Source organism: Lichenostomus cassidix, chromosome 8, assembly GCF_008360975.1.
Source record: "Lichenostomus cassidix isolate B80296 chromosome 8, HeHo_3.0, whole genome shotgun sequence".
Classification (NCBI taxonomy): domain Eukaryota; kingdom Metazoa; phylum Chordata; class Aves; order Passeriformes; family Meliphagidae; genus Lichenostomus; species Lichenostomus cassidix.
In genome coordinates this window covers 7,654,286-7,667,107 of record NC_139489.1, presented here as the reverse complement: position 1 = coordinate 7,667,107, position 12,822 = coordinate 7,654,286, and the positions used below count along the sequence as shown (strand labels likewise).

General features: G+C 41.9%; 1 protein-coding gene across 1 annotated transcript in view; it reads right to left on the bottom strand.

Moving 5' to 3' along the window:
* The window catches only part of TRABD2B (TraB domain containing 2B), a 263,662-nt gene that overhangs the window by 23,891 nt on the left and 226,949 nt on the right, over positions 1-12,822 (bottom strand). Inside the window, exon 6 of the mRNA XM_085067652.1 lies at positions 428-697. Within this exon, the coding sequence (XP_084923778.1) occupies positions 428-697 (270 nt within the window). The remainder of the gene's footprint in view (positions 1-427; positions 698-12,822) is intronic.

The window sequence follows — 12,822 nt, the reverse complement described above, 5'->3', positions numbered from 1 at the left end:
TCAAGAAGGTTGACAGACAGATTTCTCAGAATCTTAAAAACTCCCAGGAATATTCTGCAGGGTTGGAAAATGGGCAAGCCTTTGGGCTGAAAACTTATAGTACAGATTGGAAAATAATTATTGGAAGAAGAAGGACAAACACAGAATATTTTCAGTTGTCATTCCTTTCCTGTTTTTCACTCTGACAAATCTTTGTTTCTGTCTATTTTAAATTTTTTAAGCATTAGCTTTTTCTTCTCCTTACTTTCAGATCAAATGTGCCTATGAACTTTCCTCCCAGCTCTTCATTAGGCTACAAAAACATCATCTCACTCCCTGTGTCTCCCAGTTAGCCTCTGTCCAACCCTCCCTGGGGCTGGGATCTGCAAAGAACATCTATTTAGGATCCAGCAGGAAGAGGACAGGGACCACAACAGCTCTGACTCACCTGTCTTCTATCCGAACCCAGAGGTCATTGAACTGCCTCTGGCGATGGTGCTTGTGCTGCTTCTTGTGCCATTTCTTCTGCCTGCCAAACTCTTCCAGCTGGCTGATGCTGTCAGGCAACAGGAGGTGAGGAGACAGGCTGTCTTCTTCGTCCATCTGCTGGGGCTTCAGGGAAGGAGATGCCAGTGGGACCTGCTCAGAAAGCTGGACAGGGGGCAGGGCTGTCACTGAGGGACCCTCCAAGGCTGGGCTTGTCTTCGTCGTCCTTGAACTGCAAAACACAAGGTTTAAATATTTGATGAGTAAGGGGGAAATAGTGCCAAAACAAAGGTGAAAGCAGAGGACTGCACTGCTTGCTGACTGCTGAGAAGGTGCACAAGGATTTTGAGGGGCAGCAAATAAAGGCAGCAGTGGCGTTTCCTAGGAAGCTTTCAAGTAAACACTTAAATGAAAAATGGAGAAAAGGCAACGGACATGCTATTGCTGCTTTCTGGCATTTTAATTACTTCTTAGAGGCCTTGGAATCTGTGGTGGGGGTCAACATTGCCTCCCCTGCTGGGCTGAAGGTCAAATGACAAAACTCTAAGCTGGCAAAGGACCCTCTTTGAGGAAAACTGATACCTGAAGAGAAGCTGATCTTAAATTAATGAGATAACACGAGTTATCTCATTATCTCCTCATTTTTTTTGGTTTTTTCCCAACTTTGGTTATCATCTGTAGGAAACAAGTAATTGTTTTAACTGCAACAAGAACTATACCTCCTCATCCGAGTCAGGACTGGGGACAAGGAAGTCCAGGCTGATGACAGAAGCATGGAAGCTACACTGCTGGGATGGAGTATGTGAGACCTGAACTCCAGCAGATAATGAAATAAAAAGGGGGTAATAATAAAAATGACCTGCCCAAAGCCTCCTTGAAACAATTCTGCCAGAGCTCTTCACTCCTGTTTGAAATATTACCACCTCTTGTACACGACTGGAATGATGCAGAAAAAGACCTTTTATTTTCATCTTCTAGAGTTTCACTGATTTTAGAAGAAAGTCAATATAAACTCTTTCCTTTGGTATGCAGCCATCTGAACTTATTGTGAGCTAAGATAGCTGAAACAAAAAATCTAATAAACCAGGACTGACAGAAAGTTATTTTTCCCCCCTAACTTTGGTAGAAGTTCATATTCAGCCTTAATTGCAAGAACTTTTCCTGTCCCTGGGATGGGCCAATGAGTTGTAGGTAGAGAAAATGGGAGAGAATTAATAGGCAATATGAAGCTGTGGTCTGCAAAACTATTTCTATTACATGGATGCTATGACTTTTATGACAGAAACAATTAAAGCCACGTGAAAAATTTTGCCTCCTGAGTGAAACCAGTAAGACATTTTAATGAAAAAGTAATAAAAAATCCTAAACTTCATTGGTGACAATGTACAAAATGTGCCGCAAGTGAAACCACATGTTTCATTTATGGAACATTTTGTTCTCTTCCAAAAAAGTCACATCTACTACTAATGGAAGCTTTTTTCCTTTTTGACTTTCTTGAAGTCTGTTACAATACCAATCACAATGGTCACCTCTATTTCCACTGCATTGTGTTCCATCCAAAAGTCCTTCCAATAGCTATGGATAATTAATTATTGCTACCATGAGACTCACTGGCAAAAACTACAGTGACTTTGTCACTTGTAGTTCATGAAACTCTTCAGAGAACACCAAAAAGATAGAGAAAAAAAGGAAGTTTTTTAAAACTAATTCTAAAATTCTTCATGGTTGGTTTTATTAATAAAAGAGACAAGAAAATCCCATTTTTTCCTTCTTTTCACAAGCATTCAGACTCCCAGTGAGTCTTTTTCAAACCCATTCATACTCACTCCATGCTCTATTTCATATCACAGACAGATCTGCTGGTTCTGAATTTTTTTCCCCATTAAGCCTTTCTTTCATGTTTCATGTTGAGGGTGAATTTTCACCAGTGCAGCAACTTCCTTTGAGAGTTCTTGGTGCTTCCCAAAGCCTTTAAGAATTCCTAGGCTGTGGCACAGGCTCATGGCTGAAGCAAAGCCATCTCCAGACTCACATAAATGGAAAGGCACTCACAGGTTTGCACTGGGGTGTCTCTCAGGCCACACTGGACAGTTCTTAGTTTTTATCCAGCCATGATGGTGGATCAGTGAAGTATCAACATCCAAATGCAGCCACTTAGCAGCTTGAAGGATAACTGAGTGTGAACTTGGACAGGAGAGTTTAGGCAGGTAGGAAGGACCCAGACTAAGCACCTACAGACACCAGGTGGGTCCCAGCGATGGCAGCAGCCACCAAGGGAGGCAGGAAGCCACTGGAACAGAGCTGTTTTCAGGATTTCTGTTTCCATTGCCTTCCTTCTCCGTGCCCCACGTTGTGATCAGTCAGTAATTCCCCGAGATGCTGCAGGCAGGAGCAGCCCCACCATGTGCCAGCTCAAGGCTGGGGCTGCCCTTTGATTCCTTGAGTGGTCTGAGGGATATCTGAACACGTACTTTCCACCTTTTAACACCTACTATTTTCTTACACGTGTTTACCTTGCTCTGAGCTCCCAGTAAACTGGAACCAGTAGAGAGGTGTTTTTATGGGTTGAGATTTTACAAACCACTTAAGACGACTGGCAGCTCCCTCCTTATTAAAATTAATGACTTTGGGCATCAAAATCCCAGTAGTGGCTTTGAAAGTTTCTGGCTTAATTGTTTCCACTACCATCACATGAGCCACAGGTTGTAAACTTGATATTTCAGAACATTCTTTGGGAAGAGAATAAATAAACACTGGAGAAACGTTAAAATGCTGTAACCTAAAGAGGGTTATAAACTAACCACCAGTATGTTAGCGTTGAGTCAGGGGGAATAGCTCCACTGTGGCAACTGCATACTACATTTGGTTGATATTTGTTCCATTATTCCTGCACTAATATTTTTTTAATTATTAGTAACTGCTAATAATTGCACCAAGACTTAAGAGGGACTGTTGAAGGCTGTATGTTGATGCATGCTTGCTCCTCTCAAAAAAAAAAGAAAGCTACTTTTAAATTTATTTATTAATCAGTTATAATATTTATACTATATTATATATATAAATAATAACTACATTAAAAATAAGTAATAAATAATATAAAAATACAATTAATTAATTTTTGACTTGTTTCTTTTCAAATATGACTGTCATCCCACAGATGTTCGACCAGAAGTAAAATCAAACCAGAATATGGATATTTAATCCAAATATTTTGTAAGAATATTTAAAGATGTTAAATTAATATAAGATAGATTTCCCATAAGAAGATAATTTCCCCACTGATTTCAGTAAAAATTTTATTAACACAAAGGGCTCGAATTTATTCATATTCTGGACTTCTTCCCCCTAAAAAATAAAGACAAAAACCTGCCATCTGCAATCACATACCTGGACAATCGATCTCTGCATTACATGAAGCTTTAGTGTTAAATTCAACTGCTCATTTCATGGACTATTTCATGCCTTTCCCCTGGTCTCAGTCTCAGTGCACTCTGTTAGCACAGCTGCACTGTATGAAACCATGGGGATATAATGGACTTTTTTTCCATTCCTTCACTACTGCTGAGACAGCTTTTCAAGATACATAGTTATTTTTAAAGTCAGGGAAAAAGCAAGGCTAGTTTTCACTTTGTGAGGCCACATTGCCTTTTCTGAAGAAAGAGTGAGAAAGTACCACCCAAATATCTTGGTCCACACAAAGATCTCAGAGATTTTTCATGAATAACTTGATACAATTCCAGGCTTAGAGGTTCCACCCATTTTTAAATGTATCATTCCCACACAGGGTGGTCTTGGAGAAACGAAAATTATTTCAGGCCCTTAGGTGGGTTTTTCTCATCTCTGACCTTAATTTCCTTCCCTGGGATGTGCAGCCCTGCAAAACAAGTCCAAATAAGAAAACTTTGGAGTCTCAGCAAATATCCTACTTAGCTTGGTCCTAAGGTACAGAAAACAGTGAAAACAGGAAAACATTTATTCTTGCTAGTTCTTGAAAACGTTTAACCCACAGACAAAGACCTCTGTGGTTTTCTTTCACTTCTGGTGAAATTTGCCATCCTTTTCTAATTCTTTTCAAGAATTAAAAGAACAAAACAAAACATGCAAGTTGTTTGGACTGAGCTGGATGCTCCATTAGGCTGTCTCAGCATTTCTCTCTCTGCCTTGTGGTCTCCAGTGTCACTCTGTGCTGGCACTGACCATTGAAAATTGACTCATCGTTGGGATTTGTTAGGGTTATCGAGTGGATCTGGTCAGAAAAATGACATTAACACCATGGAGTCCTGCAATGGATTATTTTCATAATTCCCAGGCTTAAAAGTGCACAAGTCAGGCAGGGTAGACCCCAGTAATGCCTCTGCCCCTGACCTGCCAGAGTTACACCAGCAACATTTGGATTGAGTCCCATCAAGCCTCCCCTGGGCTTCCACAGGGCCAGGGACTTGCCCTTGCTTTATGCCTTTGCTGATGATACACATCTTCCAGACAACGAAATCATCAATCTGTTTTTCTTCAGCAGTCTTGTGGTAACCTTTCTGTTCCCTCAGATATGTGCAGAATCTTCTAAAATCCCAGCCTGCCAATTTGTTATTTGCATCCTGACTTTGCAGCACGAGCGATGGAAAAGTTTTGCTCAGGAGACTGCCATGCTCTGCACAGACTTCCAGGCACAGCAACATCGCTGAGGTTTTCTTGCTTCAGTTCTCAGAAGTGTCAGACAAGGGGAGATTTTGTTTCGTCAAGAGAGAGGCTGCGGTGATAGAAGGGAATGTGTGATGTGGCAGCTTCATCCTCATGCCACCGTTCCTGGGATGCAGCCGGATGACGGCCAGACAGCGAGCTAAAAGCGTTTTATTGTCGATGGATTCTCATAAATTCCAGTTGGGGTGTGTTTGTCAAGGCAGGAATTCATCAGCCCCTCATATGCACCCTTGCTCCCCTCGCCACAGGCCATGGAGACATCTGCTCTTCCTTTGCTTTCCCTGCACATCTCTCCGGAAGAGTCATGCACACCCACAAAATGGGCGCCACAATGTCCTGTCCCTCAAAGGGTTTTTGCTTTTTTCTCTTTTCCACGCTAGCATGAAGCTCAGATTTTCAAAGCTCTTGGGAGAGATGCAAAGAAAAGAACAGAAAAGCAGGCAGAAATCCCAACCCACCCCAGCAGAGCTTGTGGGGCTTCTTTCCAGTGATGGCAAATTTGGATTGAGAGCATGGACTCTCACATAACCAGGTGACACCATGGACATAATCTCCTTCAAGATGAAAAGCATAAATTTATTTTACTGCAAAAGGGAGTAACTCCAAAGCAGAGATCAGACAGTTAAGACTCTCCCCATTCTTAAACTTTATCTGAGCTGCTTCAGGCTAAGTGCTGTAAACTACTCAGGATGAATTTGGGCTCAAGAGAAAGCAAAAGAGAAATCCCTGATTACTCTGTGTAATCCCTGATTATTCACTTACCTGATCAGCTTAATTATAATGAGGTTATTTTATTTAGGATGTTGTTGCCTTAGGCCTGCACACCAAAGTTGAAACATTTCCACTTCTTAACAGAATTTGGAAACAAATTTGTTTTTTCAATTTTTTGCACCGTAGTCAACTACATCTCATGAGCACTTAAATTAGGTTAAGTAGTTAAATTAGATTACAGTCCAACTCAGACTTGGACTCAGTGCTCTGAATCCATGTCAGACTATTTTTTGGGAAGAATCACTGCTGCTCCAGAACTGTAACCTTAGTTTGAAAGCAAATTTAGTCCTCAGTATAGAGATACATATGTATGTACAATTCTGTGCATAAATGAAATGAAAAGTTTGTGATGTGAAGATATTCACATGGATTGCAATGTTTTCCTTCCCACTCTGAGAAACTATAAAGAGAAATAAGTAAAACTTTTGTTATCTAACCCATTTCATTAGAAGAGGAGCTGGTCTAAGGCACAAGAGAAGAAATGCAAGCTTTCTGCACTTGAGAGGCTGAATTTGCTGAAAAAAGAGAGGGCAGCTGTAACATTTGTAACGTGTCATTTCCACATTTTCATGTGAATTCTTTCAGAAAACTCAAAATGTTTCATTTCAGCATTTTCTGAACAAAGCTGATTTTTTTTAGTCGTCTGTTTTCAAAGACTTACATGCTACAAAATGCCCTTTTTTGTTCAGAAATTGATCTCAATTAAAAAGAAAAACCCAACTAATATATAAAAATGACAAAACCCAACAAAACCCAATTCCTGCATTCAAAAGCATCCTCAAAACGTTCCATTTCAATTTGCTCTGAACTTATTTTCCCTTCTCAATTTTTTTGGCTCAGTGCTTGAACTGAATAATCCTTTGTTTATGCATCTTTCATGAAAACTCTGTGAGCTGCACACTCCAGCCCCAGAGGATGGGCTGTGCCCCCAGAGGAAGGATGGGGTTGACCCTCCAGTCTTGTTTCCATTTCCCACATTAATAGCAAACAAGAGCCTTCTCTGCTCATGGTACACAAGCCTCACCTCAGACTGTATTCCCTAAATCTCCACTGTCTTATTACCACCATACTAATTTAATGCTAAGCTATTTCTGCCTGGGTAGTTTGGCTTAAGCAAAATATTCACAATACAGCTGCCTGTGGTGCCTTGCTGTCTTACAGAAGTGGTACTTAAAGCTCCTTGGATAGAATCCCTATTCCATAGGTCAGGATGGGCTTTCTTCCTGCTCAGGCATTCTGGTTCAGCATGGGAGCACACCTGGAAGTCCCCTCTTCACAGAGGAGAGAGAGGCCTTCACATTCAAATTAAAACTCTGTATGTCCATGCAGCACCCAAAGCTTGCCACATGAAGTTAACCAAAAGGTTTTAGTGTCTTCTAACAAAATTTTGAGTGCTGAATTTGCAGTGAGCTGTAAGAAGTTGACTGACAAAAAAACCCCAAACTGGTTGCTTGATTTGATTCCTCAGTAGAATTACAGCTAATATACAACTGTTGTCTGTATTGCTCATTTGCAGTAAAAATTGAGTTCTGCTCCCTGATTGTCTCAGCTAGGAAGTAGTTTTCATTCTCTGCAGGATCCTCCAGAAGGAAGATATATCTGCAGAAGTCCATATTGTCTATTGTATCTTAAAAATAAACTCTCTACAGAGACATAGCTGAGTAAGGCACCAAATGCTTAGCTTCAGGGACTACAACATTTTCACTGACTTCAGACTCAAAACTACGGGCAGATTATTCACTGTTTGCTTGGTGCTGTTCCCTGCACTTCCCTCTGATGCTCTGGAAGTTGGGCCCAGGCAGAAATGAGGTACTGGGTGGATCACAGATCTGTACAAGCACAGCAACTTGTCTTCCTGAAGTACCTTGTTCAGTCGAGGCCCTTCTAATTGCAAGACACAGATAAGGTGGGATCATAAGTAGCTGCTATCACCAGCAGGAGAGAGACACAGAGCACTTAAACCCAGCAGCAGGCACAAGTGTGGAACCAAAGAGCCATAAGAAGACCATGTCTGCAAGAGACTCCACATCTCTGTGACACTGAATCCACTTTTCCTCTCTGCAGGCGACATGGTAAAACATCTGATCTGCTCAACCACTGATGGCTGCTGAGCTAAAAAAAGGAACACAGAGACACTCTGACTTTCTCCAAAATATTGTTACAGCCCATTGGCCTTGCCCATATCACAGTGCCTGAGTGTTTCCAAGAAAAGAACAAGACAGTTGTCAGAATCCCTATTCAGGCAACACTTCAGCCTGTCTGTGGGCATTTTCACTGCACAGTAATGGACAGAGCTCTCAAAAAGTGATGAAGGCAGGAGAGTTCTCCCTCCAAACCCCACTTGCTTTAATGTCTAATGCTGTTCTGTCAACTCTAATGCTAATGGACTTCACATAATGTCTCTCTATGCATTAGCCTGGTTTCTGCTGGGTTCCCTCTCTGTATCAAGTCATGCTGATGAAACTGCTTGTATCAAGAGCTCATTTCTGTCTGACAAAGCCATCCTTCACTAAAATTTTTCATTAAAAAAGCATGCACATTGCTGCTGAAACCTAAAGGAAGGAAAGAACGTTATTATATTCTCTTTTTCGGTTGCTAATTGAAACTTATGACATCAGACCTTGAATATCCAGGAGGCATCTGAGGCCATAGGAGAGGCTGATTTTTAATGAACTCACGCAAATCTCACTGTCTAGTTACAAAGAACAGGCTCCAGGTCTTCTCTCCTTAAAACAGGAAAACTTGCACTGACCCTAGAAAACAAGTAACTCTCCTTCATCGAAAGTTCTATAACTATTATTTTTATTGGTAGACTTAAGAATCCCAGAATTAAATTATGCATGATTATTATTTTTATTGGTAGACTTAAGAATCCCAGAATTAAATTATGCATTCATTAAAGAGCTTCATCTCAGCAAGCTGACAGGCGAAGGGTGTGAGATAATGACAGACAGTACAAAGGTGACAGCCTCTGCAGCCTTTCCCCCTAACTCTGCTGGAGACCTCATTGCACAGGAGCTCTGGGGGCTCACCTGCCTCTATTGTATGTATCTGTTTTTATCTTCTTGTTTGTTTGTTTGCCTTGCAATGCTTTGTCTAAGTGCCAGTTGTCCAAGAAGGTATCACAGCTGAGTACTTGTAGCACAACCTAGCTATGGAAAAACATGAATATCACAAGTGTAACAGACGTCAGAGACTCATCAGAACTATGCCTGGCATCTGGCACAGGTTCCAGCAGTCACGTTAGCTTCTTATCACTACATAAAGCTGAACATTGGCAGTGACCAAACTAGGACTTCTCATGAGGTGGTGCTGTAATGCAGCTCAAACTGCAGCAAAGTCAATGCTGCTGAAATGCTGCCCACATGAGATGTTTTAATTAAAACTGCAGAACGACTCACCTGACTCTCTCCCTACAATGAGACTGAGTGCTTAGGGCTGCCCCACCAGCCTGTTAATTCTGAGCAGCAGGGGAGGCTACTCTGTCTCTCTGTCTCCTACCTTTTCTAGTAGGAATTCATCTGACAGCCAATTGGAACTGAATTATCCCAAGCAGCACACGGATCAAAAAAGAATGTATATCTGTATTTACGTGAAAATGAGCATGATGGAGTCAGGCTTTATGAGGAAAGCCCTTTTCTATACACCACAGCCCAACAATTAGGGAACCCATAGGACTCCTAGACCTCATCAAATCTGTTGTTCACAGACTGACCAGGGCTTTTTGGAAAGTCAGGAGAGGTAAAGAGGGAGACAAGTGGAACAGTGCACTCCTGTAGTGAAAAAAAATAAGAAAATAAAATCAGTCTCTGGCTCCATCACCTCATTTAAACCACTTCTGGTTGCCTGTGGATTTCATTTGCTACCTTTCACTGCCTTCAGTGGGAATTGCTGACCATTCAGCAATGACTGCAATCAGTATGAATGCTTGAACACATAGAAATTGCCTTAAATTCATGCCTGCATTTGTAAAACAAACAAATGAAACCCTTGTTACCTCTGCTTTCTTTCAAGTCAATGTCCTTTCTCCTTGAGGGGAATGTTTCTAAAATTGCCTCAGATTTAAAACCCCAGCGCCTGCTAAATGTCAATGGAAGCTGCAATCCCCACCTAAAACCTAATCTACATACAAATTTGATACAAGTGCAAAAATTCTCATTTAACATTAGCAAGAAACCCCATGCCTCTAGGGAAGAAAGATGATTCCTTTGTCTCAAACTCAAAGCTTTGACACAATGGCAAAAAGTGCATCCGCATCTACTGCATCCACTGACTGTAGGTCAGCAAGTGGAACCACACGCTGCTCCTGGGAAGAGCTCTCCAGCCTGGGAGGCACCATGGAGGAAGGATGGAGGCACCCAGCCAAACCAAACTGGAGTCAGAGGAGAGGACACAACAAGGTCCTTCAGACCTGCACCTGCCAGGACAAGAGAAGCAGAGGGAGACCCACCCACTGACCTGGACCAAACTACCACCAGTATTACCCTGGTGTTACACAGCCTTGGTTCTTAGCATTGGGGATTTCAAAAATCAGCTTTTTCTCTCTGTAGTTCCTGGAGAGACATCTGAATCTTCCTTGTGATGGAATATGATGCCCTGACTCTGTGGGTGTTAGGAATAATTCCTTAAAATTACTTAAAATGCCACAAATGCAGGCAACGTTACAACCTAAACCCACTACAGCAGCAGAGATTTACTGCTCCCTTTGTAGAAGCACAGAATTGTTTAGGTTGGAAAAGACCTTTAAGATCATGGAGTCCAACAGTTAGCCCAGCACAGCCATGTTCACCACCAAACCATGTCCCCAAGTGCCACATCTACACACCCTTTAAATCCCTTTAGGGATGGTGACTCCACCACTTCCCTGGGTAGCCTGTTCTGATGCTTGGCAAGCCTTTCTATGAAGAAATTTTTCCTAATGTCCAATCTAAACCTCCCTGGCACAACTTGAGGCCATTTCTTCTTCTCCTGCTTGTTATCTAGGATAAGAGACCAACTCCCACCTCAGTACAACCCCCTTTCAGGTAGCTGTAGAAAGCAATAAGGTCCCCCTGAGCCTCCTGTTCTCCAGGCTAAACAATCTCAGTAAGTTTATTTCTAGCAATGCTTTCTTTCCCTTCCAGAAATCAGGAGGAGACAATACCACAAAAGTATTTGGGATCCATGTGAACCTTGTTTATCCACTGTGGATTGGGATTTACATTCCAGGGGTATAATGAACCCAGAGACACAAAGATGTGGGCGCACAATGTTATTAAACCCTTGAAGATTATCCCAGTCTCACTCAATAACAGAGCCTTTCCTTAATGACTCTGGCATGGATATGAACTCCAGCCTTTAGCAGAGCTCAATGCCAACAGAAACCAGCAACTCTGCTGAGGTTTTATCATTTTTCTTCAGTGGAGGGGGAGAGTGTTTATCTGGGAAGCATTTCACATCACAGACAATAGGAAACTGTTCAGCTTTCCACAAATAGGCTGGTGTGCAGCTTCCAAGCACTCTCCGAGGAAAACTTTGGAACACTGGCCACGTCTTTCCAGCAGGGATTTCATGTAAAGTAGGTAATGCCCCGCATCCTTCATCCTGATTTATTCCTGCTTCACCCTCGTTTCAAAGTGCTGCTCTCACTTCAAACATAACATGGGGCTCATCTCTGAATGTGCACTTTGATCACTGGGGACTCCAGATTGGTATCAGCCCTTCAAACATAAACAGGGATGTGCTGTCCCAACAGAGGAATTTCTGGGACTGCCTTAATTTTTGCAAGAGAAATTTGGAAATATGTAGCTGGTCATATGATAGGAGACGCAAAATCTAGTTGCCAGACAGGGCATTGGGTACTAAAGCACTCGGTGCCTGTCTCTGACTTTGCTGCTGAGGTGCTGCAGGTTAGCAGGAAAATCTTCCTACTCCTGACCTGACTGGAAATCAACAGAGAAAGATACCAGTGTGCTCCTTCCCACAAATGAGAGCCCCAGATTGAGCAAGAGGTCAACGGAGAGGTCCAAACAGACAGTTCACTTTCTGCCAGACACTCCCTGTGCCCCAAACTTTCTAATTTTGCACCTATGAATCCTGAAATTTGAGTGCTGTAGTGAGTGTTTTTAGCAATCACGATTGCAAGAAACTGTCTTCATTCAGGAAGATCTTCCACCATATCACTTGACAGCCACTGTACCTACATTCATCTACAGCTTCTGATCCATTTTTCCTCCATCCTGTTTCTGTTCACAGGTCCATTTTTCATTCTTCCTGGAATGCAGAGCATTTGGGAGTATAGCTGGAAAACCAAAATCTTTCAACGCCCACTAATAGAAATTTGTTTTATTAATTAACTTTGTGGGAAGGAAGAAAGAAAAAAAAAAAGAGAGAGCTGATCCTCTGCTCTGAAATCATGAATCACTGTGGAAGAGAAAACATGTCCTCTGAGGCACCTGAGGCCACTTCAGACAGAATGAGTGACTGAGCTCCTTCCTTGGAAAGTCCCTGAGTCATCAAACACAGCAGTTTAATCCCCAGGAAATGGGAAACACATTGGCATGATGTTCACTTGCATGGAGCATGAGGTCCAGAGAAGGGTGAAACTCCAAAGATTCTCAAGATCAGTTCAGCTTGTGGAAGGATTTTAAAACCTTAATGTTTCTCTGAAGTATATCTGATCTGGATCTGGGTACAGTATTCCCAACACATGGTTTCCTGGATGAATTAAACTCTTTACAAACTTTACCGATTGCATATGAATTTACTTTGACTTCTCATAAAAATGATTCAATGATCATGACACAGAAATGCATTCTGGCTTCTAAGGCATTTACTGTGACAAGTGCTTCATAAATTCAGCATCCTTAATTGACTGTTATAAGAACTTACTCTTTTTTGGCATTCCTG